General features: G+C 36.0%; 1 protein-coding gene across 1 annotated transcript; it reads left to right on the top strand.

Annotated features, from left to right (window-relative positions):
* Nucleotides 1–62: 62 nt before the first annotated feature.
* On the top strand, nt 63–21,925 carry LOC121380924 (pyruvate dehydrogenase protein X component, mitochondrial-like). Its single transcript, XM_041509962.1, has 11 exons — nt 63–208; nt 3,332–3,409; nt 5,133–5,233; nt 7,561–7,748; nt 10,297–10,395; nt 11,180–11,375; nt 13,285–13,360; nt 14,220–14,281; nt 18,474–18,632; nt 19,100–19,164; nt 20,240–21,925. The coding sequence occupies exons 1-11, from the start codon at nt 85–87 to the stop codon at nt 20,511–20,513; spliced, it is 1,422 nt and encodes a 473-aa protein (XP_041365896.1). The 5' UTR covers nt 63–84; the 3' UTR covers nt 20,514–21,925.
* Nucleotides 21,926–23,691: the final 1,766 nt, after the last annotated feature.

Genomic DNA, 23,691 nt, shown 5'->3' with positions numbered 1-23,691 from the left:
GGTTGCTTGTTAAACATTGCATTGATACAACGATACGTTGGCGTAACATTGAGAGAAACGCTAGAAAGTATCACCTCTGGGGAAATGGCGTCTGCCATTCTTAGGTTTATTAAATTTGGAGGACGATCGGTTTTTAATGTGCATTGCCTTTACAGACAAACATTTCCATCAGTGGAAAGATGTTTCCATTTAAATTCTGCATGTTACGGTATAATTAAAACTATAAAATAGATATTTCATATACTGTGAACATATTTAAAATTAATAAGACCGAATTTATAAATTATAATTTATAGTCTTATTAATTTATAGCCTACACAATTTTAAATTAAAATTTGCAAACTGAATATTAAAATAAAGTCTGACTATAGCAATTTCCAAATTAAAAATACATTATCAATTTTGCTATTTGTACATATGGACAAATAATTGACAACACATTTGTTCAGGGAACACTTTTTGAACAAATGATAAAAATTAAAATATATATTTAAAAAAAGGTAACAATTAATTTTGTGCACAATACGCTGCACAATGCTGCATTCTACCATCACACTGAATACCACTTCAATGCATACCTAACAGGGCCGTAGCTAGGATTTTTTGTTGTGGGGGGGGGGGGGTGCGTGCAACTGAATAGTTAATAGTCTAAAACTCCTTTTCTTTAAGTTTTTATAATGCCCTGCCTAATATAAATTAAAAATAAGACTTGTAATTGATAAACTAGTGCAGGGCACACATTATGTCAATACTTTTCTTAATGTGCAGGGCAAGTTGCTTCCTTCTATTTAGCAAATTTAAAATGGCGTGCAAATGTTTTATGTTGTCGTTCGAAGATTTGTTTTGTTAATAATGATGCAAGTATACATTTTTGGTTTGTGTGTTCATTTGTTGCACTATTTTGATTGAGAAATGGTTAAAACATGGTGCCACAAGTTTTGAATACCAGCTATATATATAGCAGTGTTCTCGCTGGGTGAAAATTAAAGAAGGGTGGCACCACACCCTTAAACCCCCCCCCAAAAACCCAACGAAAAGCTAAAAAAAAAAAAAAAAAAAAAAAGGGGGGGGGGGAATGGTTATTATATTGTTATATGTTGATAGACTTTGTGGAAAAACATACTTCTTATTTTGCCTACAAAAAAAGTGAAAAAAAAGTTTATACGAAATACAAGCCGACTCGTCTTTTAATTGAACTGGAGATGTTATCCATCTGACGTTCACGGGCAGTTCTGGTTTTGCTGAACCGATCAAAGTTTTAATATTATTATTTTTAATAAAGATTTCAAGATATACGAAAAACAACAAAGATGTTTGTAAAGTGATCCCCTAATGTCGAATACATTTTTTATTATTTTCATCTTCATCAAATGAATCAATTGCTGTGATAAAATAATATCGCCAGCTGATAAAAAGTAGTTTCGTTTTTGTACAGACGGTGTATATATTATTTGGCACCCAAAATAAATTATTTTAATGATAAACATTAAACACTTCCGTTGTTTTTATAAGCTGTGATATCCCCCAAAAATGAAAAGTTTATAATATTTTTAGAAAGAACTGCTGAATAAAAAGAATGACGGAAATGACAAAAAGTAAAAATCATCAATTACAGCCAATTATATCTGCAATTGAGGACAAAATATCAGACGATAGTTAGTGGAGACAAAAGACAGAATGACCGTTCTGATCACATGACAAATTTGGTGCCAAGTAAGTGAGTTTTTTTTTTCAATCAGAGATGTCCGAATCCGTAAAAAATTTAAAATGTTGTATAGGGTATGTAACAATATTCGGACATTGAAAGAACCACACTTTCTACGTCCCTTCGAACTGTTGATAAACAAGTTTTCTACGGGATAAATGGTGTATCCCAATCATGTCAACCAATAAACTGGTTTGATTAATATATAGTTAAAATAAGTGATTCACTTTGATAACTGCACAGGATGGTTTTCGGAAGATGATAGAAAAAGGACATTCTTAATTATTACCTATCAGAATGTTTGTGTAAACAAAAACAAGTGATTATATGGAAAATGTTTTCAACATTTTATTTCTGAAGTGAAAACATTACTGTTGGTAACAAGTTATAGCAACAACAAGTTGGTAACAACACTGAGCATGTGTATCAGCCATTTCCTGTTAGTACCAGTGTTCGAGATTAATTTTTTTTGGCCAGTATCCCAGTTGGATACTAACATTTCAAAATCTGGTATCCCACCTGAGAATTTAGTATTATATGGTATCCCGGTGGGATACTGGGTTCTTGAAGTCTGGTATCCAAAATTAAATTCTGGTATCCCCGGGATATCGGGATACCATTAATCTCGAATACCGAGTACTAATAGTAGGAAAGTTTTTGAGGAAATGAAGATATGTACTTGTACAGAGTGTTCGTTTCATTGCATCCAATTCCGTTTGTCATTCAATTCCATTTGTCATCCTCAATAATCAGTTGCCATCATTGAGATAGAACCTAGGTCTGGTGTGTCACCGATGGTACTTTTCTGCTGCTGCATGAAAAAAAGTTCCTACTTTCGGTAAAGCTCTTCAATGCTGGAAAAATGTATGCATAAAAATTGTATACACATTTTCAATTTTGTACATTTGAGACAGACTTTTAAAAAGCTGAAAATTGACATTTGTGGGTCGTTTCACTAAAGGCATTAAAAAAAAAATGCTGTGGGTGACAAATACTTAAGTTCAAGCCCTGCATCCTTTAAATATTCTCCAATATCTTTTCTTTTACCTGTTTTTTATGGTCATATTCTGATACGGTTAAAACTTAAAAGTCTAGTGTTTACATTTCAAAGCAAAAGTTAATAAATAATTTTGGCTGGAAGGCACCATTTTGCAACTTTGAGAATGTGCCTTAAAAAAAAGTAAACAATATTTTATTTAATGTAAGTAAGTATACGTATGTCTACTTTATAATGGCAGTACTGAAGATATATGTAGGCAACTTCCCAAAAGCATTACATAGCCCAGAAAATTGCTAATTTAATGTGTAAATAATTTTGTTATTATTGTCTATTTAGGTGATAAATTAATATACCAAAGGTGCATTGCATCACCAAAGCAGTTATGTAGAGTTCAACAAATCCACTAGCCCCCATTCTGGTTAGTGAATGTTTGGTCTGGGCTAGTGGAATATAGCCAAAGCTTCTGCGAGGGATAGTGACTTTCTCAAAAATTTGTCAAATACTGAATTATGTTTAAATTGTTATAATTTTCCCAATCCCATAAGACATGGGACCCTGACAAAAAAAAGAAGTGAATTTGTAAAGTATTCATGAATACTAACTGTACAAAACCTTCTTTGTTCCAGATACTATTCAAATTCAAATGCCAGCTTTGTCACCAACAATGGCAGATGGAACTCTTGTGAAATGGCTGAAAAAAGAAGGTACAATTAAGAAGTCTTGATTGCAAAATACATGTATATACTGAGTATAGATGTTCCATTTGTGGGTATACACAAATTTACAAACCTCACCATTTAAGGGGAGCTATCACTCTGGCATCCACTGAGACTAGCATGTGAATTTATATGGTATCAAAACAGTAATATCCTAAATGACTCCCTACAGGGCTTCTAGAATTTTCACAAAATTCATTAGCCATGGCATCAGTGATTTTAAAAATTTACTAGCCCTACATTACTTTAAGTTAAACAGTAGTAATAATTGGATATGTCACCTAAAGAGGGAGATAGAGCTTAAAAACACTAATATTTGAGGGTGTATGGGTGGGCGTGGGAGCAGGATATTTATATTTACAAAATAAACTTGACTGCATCATTTGACCAAAAAAAATTCACAAGCCATCGGGCATGGCAATAGTAGTTATTTACTAGCCCAACATTGAATATCACTAGCCATGGGAGTGGGGCTACAATAATCTAGTCAACCTTAGGGGAGCAATTAGTCTCTCTCCTCCATTTGTTACGGGTATCTCCAATGTATAGGTCTGAATTTATAATGAAATAGTTTCAGATTGTGTGGATGGACAAACTACTATAGAAAATATTCACTTTTACCTGCCTGTCCATGCATTGATGAAGATTAGTGGTTAGCTGTAGCAGGGCTTATAGATTATGGTAGCCCCACTTCCATGACTAGTGATATTCAATGTTGGGCAAGTAAATACTACTACTATTGCCATGCCTATCTATCTCCCTCTAGGTGACATATCCGATTATTACTATTAATTAGTAAAATTGTATTAACTTAAAGTAAAGTAGGGCTAGTGAATTTTTAATCGTGGCTAGTAAATTTAAAAAATCACTGATCCCATGGCTAGTGGATTTTATAAAAATTCTAGAAGCTCTGCTGTAGTGAAAGAGAAGTTGATATAATATGGCTAGCATACATGTAGGTAGATCAACATTAATACTAATGGAATAACCATTATACCACCAAGACTGGTTTTCTGTTAAAAAAGAAAGAAAGAAATGTTTTCTTTAACGATGCACTCAACACATTTTATTTACGGTTATATGGTGTCAAACATATGGTTACGGACCACACATATTTTGAGAGGAAACCCGCTGTCGCCACTTCATGGGCTACTCTTTCCGATTAGCAGCAAGGGATCTTTTATTTGCGCTTTCCACAAGCAGGATAGCACAAACCGTGGCCTTTGTTGAACTGGTTATGGATCACTGGTCGGTGCAAGTGGTTTACACCTACCCATTGAGCCTTGCGGAGCACTCACTCAGGGTTTGGAGGAGGTATCTGGATTAAAAATCCCATTCCTCGACTGGCATCTGAACCCAGTACTTACAGCCTGTTGACCGATGGCCTAACCACAACGCCACTGAGGCCGGTATTTAGAGTTAAAAGCCATTGATGTATAATAAAACTGGTCAAAGGCCATGATATGTGTTTTCCTGTCTGTGGGAAGGTGCATATATATAAAAGATCCCTTGCACTGTATTTGGAAAAATGTAGCAGTTTCCTCTGATGACTACATGCCAGAATTACCAAAAGTTTGACATCCCATAGATTGATTAATTAATCAATGTGCTCTAGTGGTGTCGTTAAACAAAACAAACAAACAAACTATAGGTACAAGTACATAACAAAAATAAGTGTACATTTTTCAGACTGAATGTTGTTCTTTTCCAGGTGACAAATTGGGCCCAGGAGATGTTCTCTGTGACATTCAAACAGACAAGGCTGTTGTAAGCATGGAGAATGAAGAGGAAGGCATTCTTGCCAAAATATTGGTACATGTATAAATTGCATGGTTTCAGTCTAATTAATATTTTGACTTGATTGTGCAAATCATAATGGAGCTCATTATATACATATGCCAGGCAAAAGGATATTATAACTAACTGACTAGTTTACTGAAATATGGAACCAAGTCCTATTTTCACGTTTAAAATATGTTTCTTAACTGAATGGTTCTGAAAGTCGAGCATTAAACTAAATCTGAATAAGCATCCAGCCCTGCACGTTTTAAAGTTTTTAAGCACCTTGGGCTCTTAATATACGTCAAATACTGTAAGTGGAAATTTGTTGATCAAGTACATGGTTATATATACAGTCGAACCTCGTTAATCCAGACTCCGATTATCCGGAAACCCTACTTTCCGAACAGATGAACGACAAAACGAAATGGCTACTTTGCAAATTTATTCATTAGTCCGGATATTCAGCTTTCGAATCCGGGCGGTCAAAATCCAAAAGAAAGTGTCAAGAAGAAAGGAAATTTGTTTCATTTAACCGGTTACTGCTAAAACAACAAATCCCCTGCCTTCAATAAACGCGACCAGTTAAGACCAGCCAGGCAATCCACACGAGCTCTAATGGCTGCAAGGGGTTTCACACCTCTGTTTGTTTTACACACTTATCGGTTCGGTGCACTGTGTTAGAATGGAATGGAAACTCGTTTAACATGCCCATATCCACGAAGGTTCAGGCACGCCCACCACAGATCCGATCTCTGACTTCACCAGTGGAGGGTTCCATGGCAGGAGGGACTGTGTTAGATATACCGCTCTATGATCCTGTTGTGTTTTATAAACTTTAAAACAGTCAATTAAGGGTAATTAACTTTGAGTTACTGTTACAATTGGTCGACAAAAGACAAATAGTCAGAGTTAAGGGATATCACATGTTTTTTTTTTTAAATACTTACAGAGAAATGCACATTTTGTAAGAAATTTCCTTTGATCGATGTTCCATTTAATTTAATGCTTCTTATCTTAACAATGTCCACTCAATTGAGGATAATCAATTTTGAGTTACTGTTGCCATCTGGTTGGGGCATAAAGATAAAACTTTTAAGGTTTTGACACCATTTTCTAACTGTTGTTATGGAAAACCAACCAAAGAAAAGAAAACGTCACGAGATTACAGCCTGTGAAAAGAGAGAAATATGTCAATACAAAGTTTAAAAACCCCAAAGCTAGTCTTGATATGATGGCAAAGTATTTCGGTAACACTTTTGGTCATGACATCGGGAAGTTGACTATTGGCGACATTGTGAAAAAAAAAAAAAATGGTTAGGCATTGCCGAAGATGAATCCGCACTGTCACGAGCCCGCCACGCCAGGAACCAGAAACTAGAAGAGGCAATGTACTTATGGCTGAGCGATATGTCTGATAGAAATGCAGCAGTCAACAATCAAATGTTGATTGAGAAAGCAAAAGAACTAGGTGTTAAACTGAATATAACAGATTTCGCATACTACCGTGGGTGGTTGTCACGGTTCAAGTCCCGACACAACGTCACCAAATGCGTGTACCAGGGGGAAGCAGCAAGTGCTGACAACACTGCAGTAATTAGTGGCAGAGAAGAGTTGAAGAAGATGTTGAAGAACTATGAGCGGGAAGATATCTTCAATATGGATGAAACCGGACTGTTTTTTAAACTGGGTCCAAATTATACTTTCGCATCAAAGCCAGTGAAAGGGGTTAAATGGTCAAAGGAGAGAATAACAGTTGCATTGTGTGCAAATGCTACCGGGGAAATAAACATTAAGCCATTCGTAATTGCCAAAGCTCGGAGACCACGTTGTTTTGGAACCGATTTAAACCCAGAGGTGTATGTTCAGTTTAAAAAAAAAAAAAAAATTGTAATCAAAGGGAGACTACTCTGGACATGATTCAGTAGTCCGGAAATCCGTTTATCCGGTCAATTTGTGGGAAAACCATTCTGTCTGGATTAACGAGGTTTGACTGTAAACACCATTTTAGTCTCATGTCCAGGATCCGGTCTGGCAATCCAGAGACGGGATCCGGGATGGACATGCTCGAAACCGTAGTGGTATATGAGCATGACAAAATTATCCGCTCTGCTCCATTTTAGTCTACATTAGTGTAGAAAGATAACATATTTAAAATAAAGATAATGCTGTAGGAAACCGGATTTAGGCTATAGACAAATAAAATTTCAATACATTATTGCTCAAGAACTGATTTATTATTATTATTAGATGTATATATAACATGTAGAACTGATTTATTGTTAATAATAAGTGTATATAATGTATATACAAATGAGTTATTAATAGGTGTATACAAAATGTTGTCTGTAATTTTGCAGGTACCAGAAAATACGAAGAATGTACCAATTGGCACTTTAATTGCCCTGATGGTCGAAGAAGGAGACGATTGGCAGAATGTTGAGATTCCCAAAGACGTGACACCTCCATCTGTAGAGACTGGTGACTCTCGTCCGACGCCTAGTTCTCCTGAAGCACCAGCCAGACCAGTTCCTGATGCCCACACAAGGTAACCTGCTGTCATTCTGACTTGAAGAAAGTCATGAGAATTGATTTTCTCTTTGACTGAGTCCACAGTTGATTAAAGTCATTTCTTTTCAACATCACCTGTCCTCAAAACTAGTCCCTTGAGGATAGGTGATGTATCTATAAAAAAGAGAAAACACTCCAAGTTTTCTCCATTTCTTTTCAACGTCACCTGTCCTCAAGTGACTAGTTTTGAGGACAGGTGATGTATCTATAAAAGAGAAAACCCTCCAAGTTTTCTCCAATTTAAAGTTCTGTTAACGTTCATGCATGTTGACATTTCAGACCTTGCCATTTAAAGGGATCTAGGTACTCTTATCCCTCATTGTTCCCGTGAGACTCGTTCAAGGAGAGATATATTTAGCCCCTCTTTGCAAGTGAATTTATATCAGTATGGTAATATGTTAATTGGCTCCCCATAATCTTAAGTTAGGGTAGCAATTAATCACTACCCTCAATTTTATTCACGTTGAGGCCTGCATTGCCACTTGTTTCTTGGACCATGGCCCTTAATTGTACTTGACCTTCAATATACTGCAGTCGATAAAACTGAACAGTCTCAGTGCCATATACTCATTAATTCATACGTTCAGAAGACACTCATAATCACACGGTCGGCATTGTTGGTGTGGTGATTTAGCCATCAGTCTTAGGGTTGGTAGGTACTGAGTTTGTACATCGGTACCGGCCCCCATCCAGAGCAAGTTTTAATGACCCATTGAAGAGGTGTAAAGCTACTACATTGACTTCTCTCTCTAGCAACTAACAACTAACCTATTAACCTCTGTCCTGGACAGACAACCCAGATAGCAGAGGTGTGTGCCCAGTACAACGTGCATTAGCCAGTAGTTGGATATAAGCATGGAAATAAAATTAACACATTTGAATAATCACATGGATAAAGTGAGTACATAATGTATGAGCCATTCAAACTTTATCCATGTTTGTTGCCAGGAATTTTTGTAACAACAACAATTTTTTTTTATTAAAAACAATAATTGTCAAAACAAGGATCATCTGCACACCCAGACACCCCTCTGGTGACTACCATTGTCATAATTAAAGCGGCTATGTCTGGAATATTTTTATTATTTAAGCATTTAGAACAGAAGCATATAAGCATATAAGACGCCGCACTCCGAATTGGTTTCACTACACTGGCTTTTCCAAGTTAAAAATAAACCCACTATTTTGAAAATGGGACACTTTTGCCGGGCTCCCTCTGGGCTAAAAATAGTACGGTTCGGCTATTGTTGCATTACAAAAACCGAGCGGATTCTAGCAGCCAATTCCTAGCAGCCAATTACGCTAGCAGCCAATTTCAGCAGACCCTCATGGCAACGATCTAAACACCGGACTCATACGCCTTTCGATTGTTACCTGTATTTCACACACTTTTATACACACTGTTATGCTAATTTTTAATTATTCACTACAACTTAAGAATTTTAGAGTTTTAAAGAGTATCTTTATATAATAACAACACAAAAACAAAATAACAACCAAGACTCATTTTCACAGTCTTATTGTTACTAATATCCGTATAAATACAACTTAACCGTTTTATTAAGCACTTTTATATCTGAAGTATCACTTTAAAAATCCGTCTGTACTACGGTAATATAGGATGTCCAACTAGTATCGTATAGCCCACACCACAACACACATTATAAAAGGCGTAATGGTCCGGTGTTTAGAACGTCGCCATGCGTGTCTGCTGAAATTGGCTGCTAGCGTAATTGGCTGCTAGGAAGTGGCTGCTAGAATGCGCTCGGTATTACAAAATGGCGAGAATTGTTCTAACTGGCTAGTAAGCATTTGACGATATGCGTTAATGACGACAACTTGCGAGTGAATTAAAAGTGCAGATATGCTTGTATTTGAACTTAGAACTTGACTGTATACGATTGAAACCAGACATTGCAGCTTTAAGGGTTCTTAATCAGGATTATAATTTGCAAGTAGTCTTATAACAGTAACATACATGTATCTCTTATAGTTTAATTCTTGTGGGCAAAGAGCATGTTGTAGATAATAAAGGCATTTAAATTGATTGTAAATTGTACATCGAGTAAGCACTAGCAGAAAATTAGCTTCAAAAGTCAGAAGTAAACTAAAATAAAGCATTGTTATAATACAAACTTCAAATAACTTATTGACAAAACATATCTACATTTCTTATTGGCTAAAACTATTTGCTTGTTGGTAGTGTGTTACCAGGATATATACACTACAAATTAACAAGGTAGCCTTTAAAATATTGAACTAACCAACTCGCATTAATATGACATCCTATATTGCCAACAACATAATACTCTCCATGTTAAATGCAATGACGTCATAGCCTATACAAGACAGATTTATTCCGTATGGGTTGACGTCATGGAATGGGTCTGTCTTGCATAGCTAGAGATGGGAGAAATATATATTACATGTATTTGTGTGTGTGTCTGTCGGTCTTTTTGTCTGTGTGTGTATGTATGTATGTATGTACGTATGTATGTATATTTGTATTTGTATTTGTATTTTAGCTTTATGGCAGGCCCCTCGGTGAGGAAACTTCTTGAAGAGTACGGTTTACATGCTGAGGATGTTCCCGCATCTGGACCTCATGGTCGTTTGCTCAAAGGGTTTGTTTAGTCATTATTGTTTTAGTCGATTTCAGCTAATGTTTGGAACTACTCTGATGTGTTAAATAGCATACACCACACACTGGACAGGATTGGATAAATGAATGCATACCAAAACATTGATTTATCGTGCCTGAAAACAATATGTATTTGAGATACACTGGAACATCTCTCAGTGTTTGGCTAGTCAAATCACCATTACTTTTGTTTTTTTAGTCAAATCTTCTATTATTAACATATAAACAAAACTCTCTCTCACACTCTGGACATTGTGTCATATACACCATACATTTGACACTTAATAGCCACTAATTAAGACAATATACTGTGTTGTTGTTAAACAGATGATGGTTTAGAATTTCATGTTCTTTCTGTGCCCAAGGATTCATTTTCTACCCACAGTGTATTTAATAGACACTGATTTAATTAATGTGTTGTGTTGTTAAATAAAAAAACCCCAACCTTTTCTTAGTATCTTAAATCCTCTTGAATGAAGGGTCAGGACATAGCCCAGTGGTAAAGCATTCGCTTGATGTGCAGTTGGTCTAGGATCGATCCCCATCGGTGGACCCACTGGGCTATTTCTCGTTCCAGCCAGTGCTCCGCAGCTAGTGTAACAAAGGCTGTGGTATGTACTATCCTGTCTGTGGGATGGTGCATATAAAAGATCCCTTGCTGCTACCGATAATCGAAAAGAGTAGCCCATAAAGTGGTGACAGTGGGTTTCCTCTCAATATCTGTGTGGTCCTTAACCATATGACGTCATTTTTTTTCTTTTATCCAGTGATGTTTTGAACCTAGTCAAATCAAAGAATCTTCACAAAGTTGCAATACAGTCTGAACCTCCGCCCAGTGATTCTGCTGCACCGACACCGCCCTCATCACCCACTGCCCTGCCACCTGTCGATGGGGAACCGTTCACCGACATACCCAGCAGCAGCATGAGGAAAACCATAGCCAGTAGACTTACACAATCTAAAGTATGTAGCCTGATGTGGGGCTCGAAATAGAAACTCATTTCAACTTATTTCTGTGCTTATATCCAATTAAGGTTCAAGCACGCTGTCCTTGGCACACACCTCAGCTATCTGTGCTCTCTGTTTAGGATAGTGGGTTAGTTAATTGTTAGTGGTTAGTGAGAGAGAAGAGGGTGTAGTGGCCTTACATCTACCCAATTGGCCGGTATTAGGAACTTAAATATGCCCTTCCAGTATATATATTTTTAATGTAACTCAGTTGTTCGGGAACTCTCTTGAGATGCAGTGGGTCATGGGATGTCTGCTCAGCTGGTGAGATGTGGCACATTAGTGTTCCATGAAGATAGTCTCAAATGTCAGCATTGTTGAGAATAAAAACTATGACTAGATTATAGTTATGAAATTATCTACATTATGTATATTGTAATATAATTAAATTTCTGTTATATTCATTACAATATAACGTCATCCCATTGGTCCAGACGTAGCAATGGGAGTTTGTTCAATTCTCGATGAACGTAAAAATTACATCATCGGGGAACATCATATGTCATGTCATGTCATGTTATAGGGTTTTACGTGCACATTCAGAACAAGCTGTTGTAGTGCACGCCTGTCGTGGGCACAAGAGCCGGCCGGCCTCCGTCCATGACAGGAAAGGTGGGGGGAGGGGAGAGGAGGGACCGCCTGCACTGGCAGGTGCAAGGGAGCACCAGCAGCCCGATCAAATCGGTAGCAGGCGGGTGGTGGTGGTGGTGGTGCTATGGAATTTGAATGGAGCAGTTAAATGCCAAAGAGAAAAGGTTGCGCAATTTTGATCGAGGGAATTTGGCGCAATTTTGAATGGTCGGTCGAAAGGTAAATGGCCGAGCTAATATAAGTTTTGATATTAGTGAATCGAGAGTAGCTCGTTAATTTTAGACCTCTACGATGCTGTGGTGTCTCCCTAGGTTGCCCATAAGGCCCTTTATAAGGGCCTGACTGCTTCTGGTCGAAGCATCACCAGGAACATCATATCTGATGATCTGATGTTTTTGTTCATACCCAGATGAACGTAAAAGAAATAACAGACAATCCTCAAATAAAACATATAAATACACAAGGCACACCACACCACCATGTGTTGTGTCATTACTAGTTGTTGTTGTAGCTTAATATAGTCCGATTTAGGAACTAGTTCTATCTAAACTACCTTTTGAAATCTTTCTTTGATGATTACAAGGAGGTTAACCTCTGTAGTATTTTAAATAACCCATTGACGTTACTTGTTATTTTTAGTAATAACAAATAATAATTGTGCATGTTCAATACTGCCACTTGCATCACAGCAAAATGAGGTGGTGCTCTGGAATAAGGGTGGCTGAGAAAATATTTGTGGTCAATGTATGGTGATTTTTTGTAAGGTAGTTTTCAAGGGAGAGTACTCACTAAAATTAACAGTCACTTTATTATTTTTCATAGAATATATTCTGACAATGAAATTGAATTGCACTGAGTAATTAATGGTGGTATGTAACCACAAGATAATTTATAATTTTCTCATCCATAAGGAACCTAAATTGAAGAATTGTATTTCACTTTGTATTTAAAGAGCATTTTAAAAGGTACTTTCACTAATTATTAGGCAGTGTGAAATAGTTTTGGTAGTTATGGCTTTTTTACAATTAAATTATGTTGAAATTTCTGGCATATGTTAATTTTGGCAAACCAATGTGTTTTTTGTTGTTTTTAATGTTTGTATTAGCTCAAACTGCATTTTATGCAAACCTGAAAACATGCATACCTGTACCCTGGGGTCAGTTATTTTATGATCAAGTTTTTTTTATTAATATATTTCTGCAGCACAGTTCTTATATTGTTAAAAATAGCATTTAATGGGCCTCTTTTATTTAAATGAGTGCTTTACTTTCAGACCACAATACCACATTCTTATGCTACAGTAGACTGCAATATTGAATCTGTTACAAAGTTAAGAAAACAATTAGCAGGTAAGAAATACATCTTTGATATTAAATTCTCATCTTTTAACTTGAACCATATCTGAAAGAGGTTTTAGGCTTGGATCACACAAAAAGATACGAGCTTATATGCAGTATTAAAAATTAACCGAAATCTTGAGCAAAGTTCTGGTGCTTTTTTAAATTTTAAATTTTAAATTTCCATTCTGTATTTAAGTAGAGAGATAACTCATATTAAATAAATCATAGTGTGATGCAACATTCCATTATTTGGTTTATATCCCAGTATACTAGTTACAATCCAATTTGTGCTTTGCTAGAATTGTTATAAAAAACACTAGCCATGGGATCAGTGATTTAAAACATTTACTAGCCACGGTTAAAAATTCACTAGCCCTACTTTACTTTAAGTTAATACAATTTTACTAAATAATAGTAATAATCAGATATGTCACCGAAAGAGGGAGATAGAGCTTAAAAACACTTAACATTGGGAATGGGATGGAGGCAGTATATTCATATTTACAAAATAGACTTAACTGCAACATTTGACTAAAACCCCCAACAAATTCACTTGTCGTCTGGCATGACAATAGTAGTTATTTACTAGCCCAACATTGAATATCACTAGCTATGGGAGTGGGGCTACAATAATCTAGAAGCCCTGTGTAAGCCATATTCATCAACCTGTAACCCAGCACTAATATACCAAAGATCATTTCTTTGTATGCAGCAGCAACCCATTTAATAATACAGAGCAACCCATTTGTCAGAAGTGGGTTTCATTGTTCATGCTTCCCCAGGGGTATACTTGTTCAGAAACTTCATTTGTTTTATATAATTAAAATATTACAAAATATGGAAGTGAATTATTTTTGTTATGTTTCAGGTGAAGGTATCAAGGTGTCTGTGAATGATTTCATAATCAAAGCAGCAGCTATTGCATTGCAGGTAATTTGTAATGAAAACAAATCCCAGTGTGTGTAATAACCTGAGAGATAAAGTATGTCATAAAACTAAATATATTGTAAAAAATACTTGCCTGATTTGCGATTGAGGATTGATCCCCATTGGTAAGTCCACTGGGATATTTCTCATTCCAGCCAGTGCTTGACAATTGGTGTAACAAAGGGCGTGGTTTGTACTATCCTGTCTGCAGGGCGTTAGCTCTCACTAATTTGGGCACAACGGGGACTTTTGTCTTTTCTAAGCGCAGGAAGGTCGTTTTAGTTCAGTACTGTCATTAACAGCTGCTGGAGAGTTGTCAATATTCAGAAATGCATTTCAAGTTATTTTAATATAATTAAACATAACATTTCAGTGTGGTTTTGAGGTGAAATAGTTTGAGGTCAGCATGTAACGATGATGATGTTTGTACTTAATTTGGGGCGTGATTATTTTGGACATATGTATTTTGGGCACGTTTATCGCCTTGACTTTGATGCAGTCTTAAAGCCCTGGGGTGGTGCATAGACATGGGGGCTTGTTGCTAACTGAAATAAGTAGCCAGAGTTTCCAGTTTCCTTGGTTATGAAAAAGCATGGATAGTCATAGAATTTTGTTTCTATCTCGGTTTACCCACTAATAGTTTGTAATGCGGTCAGAAAACTGACTTTTAAAATGTATAAAGCCACTGGCCTTTTCTGTTTTAGAGAGGGTGGCTGTAGTGATGAGAGGTCACCTTCAAAAATATTAAATTGTTTACTGCAACCCAAGAGACTTATTACAATCACACAAACAAATTTAAAGGTTTTAAGATAATTCAAAGTAATTTAAAATTTAAAATGTTTTTTAAATGAAAATGATATGGTCATGCTGTATATTTATCCTATGTGATATCCATGGATAATCAATTTTAGATTCTGACTGCTAATTTCCATGGGCTAAATGAGCTTTATTTCACATAGATTTTTCCATGACAAAATATATTTTTCCATGACCATTCTTCAAATATTTTAAAGAATATAGAAGCCAATATACAATGAGCATGAAATTGTAATTAAAACTGTAATTGTTTTAAATTTTAATTGTGTTTTGTTCAATGTTGACACTGTATGAATAATTTGTATATAATAATATATAAGCCGTCACATGGGAAAACCTACAACTTAGCACAAAAAAAAAGTTTGTCTTATTGTTTAGTAAATAACAGATAATAACCTTACAAAACTAAATCTCAGGTATTTGGGCTCTATCTTAATTATACTCTTGTAGAAATACAGCATTAATGACGTCACGTTTTCAAATTCAAAGTTAGTAGATGGCATCCAAATGAAATTTCAACGTTATTACCTTATTCTAGGTTACTTCCCATTCAATTTCAATGAAATCAATTGATTTGGAATCGGTACTTTTTTCATTTTATTTTTACCAAGTATTTTAAGTTATATATTCTGATTTTTGATTTTTTTTAAAGCGATATATTCCGATTTAATTTTTTTAAATAACTCTACAGATCCCATACATGAATGTAATACTAATTAGTGAGAGATATGAAATTTAGCGAACTACATTTCGCACCAATGTTTTTAAATTTTCTGTTACATATTGCACCCCACCCCACTTTATTCAGATTTCTGTATCCACTATGGAGTAATTTCATATTTTGTTGGTGTCGTACTGTCAAACGATATCGTTTCATTCTTTGGTTGATGGTGGGCATGTTGTAATCTGGTACTTGGGGCGGACAAAGGGTCGAATGGTTTTATATTTAGTTTTGTTGTGTCAAGTGTTCTCGCTGCTCCATTTAAACAGGGCAGCCAGTCCGCTATTGCATTTTTCTGCCCTGCTTTTGTGTTTTGCCACCCCTTTATTTTTCTCCATCCCTCTTTATTTTCCCGCATCCTACTATATTTCACGCTGAAAAAAAAAAATTCGATCAGTCAGCACACTCGACATCAAAGAAAACAAGCTGCGGTGTGAAAAAACTTCATTAGCTTACGATAGTTACCGTAACGTAATTTAAAACTATTTTAACAGCCTCGGTCAATCACTCTTTTGTGTTCACTAACTTTCATCTGATATTTTGTTCTCAATTGCAGATGTAGTTGGTCGTAACTGATGATTTTTAATTACTGTCATTTGTTTATTCGGCATTTCTTTATAAAATATTATAAACTTTTCATTTTGGGGATATCACCGCTTATAAAAATAATGGAAGTGGCAGTGTTCATCATTAAAGTATTTTTCTTGGACGCCAAAAACGTCTTGGCGATATCAGTGCGATCCATTCATTCGATGAAGAAATAAAAAGAACACAGACATGTTATCCCAATTTAGGGAATCACCTTTATTTATTTTTAGATATCTTGAAATCTTTATTAAAACAAGCAGTATGTCTTTTCGCAAAGTCCCAATACCCAACGATAGGCCTATACGTAGCCCAAGTACTTGGGCTAGCCTATACGCTAACCATGTTTCCCACCTTTTTTTTTCTTTTTCTCTTCTGGTTTCTTTTTTAGAGGGAATGGGTGGATGGGGGGGGGGGGGGGGGGGGGGGGGGGGGGCTTCCGCCCTCCTTTAATTTTTACCCAGCGAGAATATTATGTAGGCCTACATTTCCTTCTGCTCTTTTTCCATTTCCCTCAACTTCAAAATATGGTCATAAATTTGATTTTTAGATTGTTTTCTAAAAGACAGTCCACTGCACGCATTCTGTAACTTGTGCTAATTGGATCAGGTTCAGTGTCATTCTTCTCACTGGTGTTATCATCAGATAAGTGTTTGATTCTAGGTTCAGTATTATTGTCAACATCTACTGGACTGTATTTATCTTATTCATCCAATACAGTTAAAGTTAAAGTTAGAGAACATTGATTTATTAATCATCGGCTATTGAATGTCAAACATGTGTTAATATTGACCTATAGACTTACAGAGGAAACCCGCTACATTTTTCTATTAGTAGCAGTGAATGTTTTATATGCACCATCCCATAGACAGGATAGCACATACCACAGCCTTTGATATGCTCAATGGCCCAATGGCTCCACCGACAGGAATCGATCCCAGACCTACCGCGCATCAGGTGGGCGCTTTACCACTGGACTACGTCTCACTCATTATCTAATACAGATATATACTGTTTCTTCCGTTTGCACTGTTCTTAGTCTTGGTCTTCTATTTTGAATTCCAAAATGTGCCTCAAAGAGTAGGCCTACTTCAGGCACTTGTAAAATTAAAATATACATCTGTAAGGAAAGAAAACCAACTCCTTCTATACAAATGATGTGAAGTGAGTAAAGTGAACAGATATTATAATAATTTAATAATTATCACACACACGCACGCACATACACACACACACAGCAATAATATAATAATAATAATAATAAAATTGGTTGATGGAGAAACAACCTTTCGAGAATTGATCTACTATACCTCTGCATGTTAAATCTCTAGACCAGCTTATGCAATGACATCATGACGTATAATAAAGGTATATAAATGAAACGTTTCTGTTACCGTACCGCAATGTGTGTGCAGACGACAGTAAATTTGTTTGCTAACGATGGTAAAATAAATAACTAAAAATGTAGTATTGTTACAGATATATATATACATGTATATATATTTTTGTAGGAAATGATTTTGTTTTCAGTATTTAGATTATAAATAGAAATAGGAGTCGAAATAGTGGTGTTGATTGTAGTTCACAGAACAGGTAGGCCTAACCGAGTGGTAGACCCATGCAACCCGATACGATCCTAATTTGATGTTTGGTCTAACTTATGAATATTGTATATAACTTGCTGAACTTTATGTTATGTATAATCATGTACGTTATAAAAACGTGTGATACTTGCATACCATATCGATATATAGGACTTCTCCCTATGCTTGTAAATGTGTATCAAAGTACTAATGGTATCGCTAACAATCTCGACCAATGTTCTCAGGTACAAAATACAAAATAGTAACCAAACAATATTTACATACAGATATATGTTTACTTCAAACTAATCTTCATGTAAAGAAGAAGATGTCATCTTCTAAATTCTCCAAAACAAACAATGCAAACAGCATGTCAACCTTTACTGTGCGTTTACATGTGAATTCAAACTTTGAGCCGCGTTTACTAGGTTTTTGACGTCATGCTAAGTTGTAGGTTTTCGCGTGTGACGGCTCATATGTTTATTTCCAGAGAGTTCCACAACTAAATGCAATCAAGCAAGGAGATAAAGTGCAGATGGTATCAACAACAGACATTTCAGTAGCTGTGGCAACAGATAATGGACTAATTACACCAATTGTGCAGAATGCTGCATACCTAGATGTTGATCAAATATCATTAAAAATTAAGGCGAGTATTATTATATCCACTTATGAGTTTACATTGTATAAGAAATATGCTGTGAAACCTATGTTAAATAACTACTGAAGGTATTTCAGGATCCAGAGCCATGCCTATCCTAAACTGACAAGGGAAGGAGGAGGGCAGTATTAAAAAAACAACCCAGAAAGAAAAAGAGTATTGCAGGGTCTTCTTCAGCGAGCGATAAAGAGGTCTTTTGTAATAAAAAGGACTTTTAGAAATATTTACCTTGTGGGAAGTGCGTCATTGACCCCCCCCCCCCCCCCTCCCCCATTTAGGATTGACCCTTGGATCTATAGTTAAACATTTTGGTCTGGATTCATTGCTCATTCATGATGTCTGAAATTTAATACCATACAGAGGTTTGAAACAAAAATGGTTTTGAAAGCATGCACCCAGGATTGTGTAATACTGTAATTACAGTATTCATTTACATATATTTATTTTCTTCTTAGGAATTGGCGAAGCGTGCCAGAGAAGGGAAACTTGCACCAAATGAGTTTCAAGGAGGGAGCTTTACGTGAGTATATTCATGTAAATTAAAGATACACCAAAAGACTGACTTACAGGTTAACTTCATAATAAAGTAAAGTTAAAACCAGATCATAAAATGTTATGCCAAGTTGTAGTCAGATATTAAGAGATAACGTTACATATTTTTTCATTTCCAATATTTCAACTTATTTTCTTGCTGTTCTGGGCACACACACCTCAGCTATCTGGGATGTCTGTCCAGGGCAGTGGGTTAGTTGTTAATTGTTAGTGGTTAATATGAGAGAAGAGGGTGTAGTGATCTTACACCTACCTACTTAGTTGTTAAAACTCACTCTGGGTGGGAGCCGGTACCGGGCTGCGAACCCAGTACCTACCAGCCTTATGTCCGATGACTTAACCATGACACCACCGAGGCCAGAAAAACCAATAAAGGCTGTTTCAATTTTATAAAAATTATTGAAAAGTAAAAACCACCTAGAGTTAACTCTTTTGAATAGTGATTTTGTTGGTATAGTTTTCTCTTGAATAGTGATGTAATTTGTATGAGTTCCCCCATCTGCTCTATAGTGTACGTACAGAAAACATTAAAATGATGTCACATACATGTATACGGTGTCCTTATTTTTTAATAAAGTTTGAAATGTTTAGCCTAGGTATTTTGTAAGACTCTTTGTAGCATTTACTTGAAAGCAAAAGTAGGAAGAAAGGAAGGAAATGTTTTATTTAACGACACACTCAACACATTTTATTTATGCTTATATGGCGTCTAACATATTGTTATGGACCACACAGATATTGAGAGAGGAAACCTGCTGTTGCCACTTCATGGGCTACTCTTTTCGATTAGCAGAAAGGGATCTTTTATATGCACCATCCCACAGAATGGATAATACATATTATATTTCAAGTTATTTATTACTGTATTCATTAGTATATAATACTCTCTGGTGTTAATTTGTTTACATACATGTACTTGTACAGTCCACATCATTCTGTTGTGGGTGGGTTTTTTTCTTTCAAAACCGTCTTAATTCATAAATATGCACTTCAAATATTATGCCTTTGCTTCATCTTGCATAACAGTTTAATATCTCTTTCAGTATTTCCAATCTTGGAATGTTTGGAATCACAGAGTTTTCGGCGGTGATAAATCCACCTCAACTTGCCATTCTAGCTATTGGCACGTCGCGGATAGACATTGGAGAATATGACAGACCGGTGACCAAAATGAATGCAACTCTTTCCTATGACTGTAGTGTTATCGACGAGACTGAAGCATTTCGATTCCTCGAAGTATTCAGTGCAGTGATGAACAACCCTTTTTTGATGGTAGCTGGGTCACACCTCTCTATGAATCAGAAAATGGATGTGTGATCTATGAATAACCATAGAGATTTTATACTTTAATTTATGACAGAGTTAGTTGGTTTATCGTTTATGCAGAAGATGTTGGTGCATTTGGTTTAGTTGAGAGGAGATATAAAATATGGTTTTATTACATACCTTTTTATTAAGTTTTAGCAGAGTTCTCAATCAGAAGAAGGATCAACCAGATTAGCAGGTGACATATATATATGTAGTTCTGTTGTGTGTATGTATTTTAAAACCTGTGCCAACCAAACTGACCTCTAATATAATCTGAAGGCCTACCCAGTTGCACTAATTACACCCACTAGTAGGACATGTTACAAGGTGATTATGGGTGTCTTCTTATCACAGACATTTACCTCTCAGCGAAAACAAAAATGAGGGGAGTGATTAATTGTTTACCGTAGGTTACAGGCAGGCATTTATGATATAACCGTATTTCCCATGTATATTCAGCACTGATATTTAATCTTTTTATACTGCTTGTTAAAACAAATTCAAATGCTAAGGGGAGCTAACAATCACTCCTTGAATTAGTCTCATGGGAATGATAGGAATTGGAGTGATCTCACCCCTTAAACCGTGCGGTCTGTCATAATGAAAGATAGGCTATAACCATCAAACCAGACTAAGTTGAGAGCCACTGCTAGAAAACATTGTGTTCCAAGGAGACTACAAGAGACAGATACCGGTCGTGACTGGAGAGACGAGAACTGATATGTTGAACTGAACAGAAAGAAAACAAGAAAGGAAAGACGGGGTTTAATTTATAATACAGGATTCAGACAGATTTTAAACCAAGCTTAAATTTGAGTGATCGTAATGAAAAGCTCTTGAATTTGTCAAAATGCTTGAAAAGTGATTGAGTTTGAGAAAATCATCTTGAGAAGAGCTTGAATTGCATATTTCTGCTGATAATGATTAAAATTGACCTTCAAGTATATTTCTTCGTAGTTCTAAAATTTGTTGGTTGATATTATTGTTGAACGTTTTTACTAGTCTGTGTCATTTTATCACAAATATATAAAATTGTTGGATACACTTACAAATACTGATGAAAATAAATGAGACCAAGTGCTACCAGTTGAATATGGTGAATACAAAAGACCTTGAAAAACTAATAACAGTGAAAAGTGCTAAAAACATTATTGAATTTTGCCTTCCAATTTTGTGTATGAACCTTGTAATATGGTCAGACAGGTCAAGAAATGTAACAAATAAGTTGCAGTTTGAATAACTGGCTGTTCCTAGACCTTGTTATTTGTTGGTTTTTAAACTCTGATCAGGGATTTTACTACGAAACCACAATTCAATATTACAGGAAGGATATAAAAGATTCATTGCTGTTCATCTTTGCAAATAGAGAGAAAATATCTTGTACATGTTGAATATTGATAAAATAGTATTGGTTACACTAAGATATGAGTTATTAGTTTTTTCTCCCAAAACCTGCAAATATTTTTAAGATTAGAAGTATCAACAAGGCTACGTTCATCTATTTTCCTCATTAAAAATATGAGTGATTTATTCTGTTTCATTAAATATAGCTTTTGATTTAGTTTATTTGTATTATAATTATTCATTAACATCACTGCTGCACAAAGTGTCAAACTGTGCTAGTGTCTGAATACATACATCTTTATGTTACTTGGCTAGAAACCAAATTTTGTTTCGAGAGATGTTTTTTTCACGGGATCGAAGTTTCAAGTGTACCTACGTTACATTAACTATGGTCATGCCTGCCATTGGAGAGATGTAACAAGACTTGTCATAACTGTTGCTTCATCTGGTCAGTGAATTCCTATAATTTACAACATGCATGTATAAACCACCCCCTCCCTCCCATCCTAATATAAAATCCTGTAATTCCTGTAATTTACAACATATAAACCACCCCCTCCCTCCCATCCTAATATAAAATCCTGTAATTCCTATAATTTACTGCATATAAACCACTCCCTCCCTCCCATCGTAATATAAAATCCCGTAATTCCTATAATTTACAACATATAAACCACTCCCTCCCTCCCATCCTAATATAAAATCCTGTAATTCCTATAATTTACAACATATAAGCCACCCCCTCCCTCCCATCCTAATATAAAATCCTTTAATTCCTGTAATTTATGACTTATAAACTGCCCCCTCCCATTCCAATATAAAATCCTGGCTATATCAATGTTATAAAACTCCCCCCCCCCCCCCCCCCTCCCCCCCCCCCCCCCCCCCCCCCCCCGAAACTATCGCATATTTTATTACACCTGATGTAGTGCAATGGCTGGAATGAGAAATAGCCCATTAGGTTCACCTAGATCTATAGTGCATCAGGTGAACACTTTACCACTAGGCTATGTCCTTGAGGGAGTCTCAGGGGAATGGTGGAAAGTAATTTATTTAGGTGTAGATGCACGTTAATTGTGTGTCTCTTTCACTACTTCTAACCACAGGGCTCGAACTTAACGACGGCAATTGCCGTTGGTGACATATAAACTGCCATCGGTTGGGGGCGTCACCTATGGCACTTTTGTGCCGCTGGATAAAAATTACTGCCGTCGGTAAAGCTCCTCACCGACGGCAAAATGTACAAACGTGTATGGACATTACCTGGCAGTATTTAAGATGGGCGTTTGGGTCCTGGTTGGAGTTAATGGGCGGTTTTTTAGTTCCACGCGATTGAACTATATTTAGTCATGCTGTGTTGTATAATATACGTTCTGGCTGCATTTTGTCTCGCTTTCGTGTTACGCTGCCCCTTTTCACATTTGGTTTTCTGCACGCCTCTTTATTTTTCGGCATCCTGTTATAATTTACAGCACTCGGCTCCCCTATTTAAAAATGTACACTGTTTTCACACTGCAAAACATCAATCAGTCTGCACATTGGACATCAAAGGAGGGGAGGGGGATATCACCGCTTATAAAAACGGAAGTAGTAGTGTTCATTATTAAAATCATTTATCTTGGGTGTCAAATAATATATACGACGCCTTTACAAAAATGAAACTACTTTTTTATCAGCTGGGAATATCAATGCGATCGATTCACTCGATGAAGATGGAAATAAAAAGAACAGAAAAATGTTATCCCACAGTAGGGGGTCGCTTAAAAAAATTATTTATTATTTTTCAATTATCTTAAATGTTTTTATTTTTTTATTGTTTTATTTTGTTGCTTTTAAGTGGTTT

The sequence above is a fragment of the Gigantopelta aegis genome, chromosome 9 (genome assembly GCF_016097555.1).
Source record: "Gigantopelta aegis isolate Gae_Host chromosome 9, Gae_host_genome, whole genome shotgun sequence".
NCBI lineage: Eukaryota > Metazoa > Mollusca > Gastropoda > Neomphalida > Peltospiridae > Gigantopelta > Gigantopelta aegis.
The sequence above is the reverse complement of the archived record's forward strand: the minus strand, read 5'-3'. Positions and strand labels throughout refer to the sequence as shown.

What these genes read in the sequence shown, in the direction of transcription:
- LOC121380924 (XM_041509962.1), top strand. Translation starts at nt 85, where the DNA reads ATGGCGTCTGCCATTCTTAGGTTTATTAAATTTGGAGGACGATCGGTT. An exon ending in GTAGACTTACACAATCTAAA is followed by an intron (nt 11,376 to 13,284) that starts GTATGTAGCCTG and finishes CTTTACTTTCAG; the next exon opens with ACCACAATACCACATTCTTA. An exon ending in TTTCAAGGAGGGAGCTTTAC is followed by an intron (nt 19,165 to 20,239) that starts GTGAGTATATTC and finishes TATCTCTTTCAG; the next exon opens with TATTTCCAATCTTGGAATGT.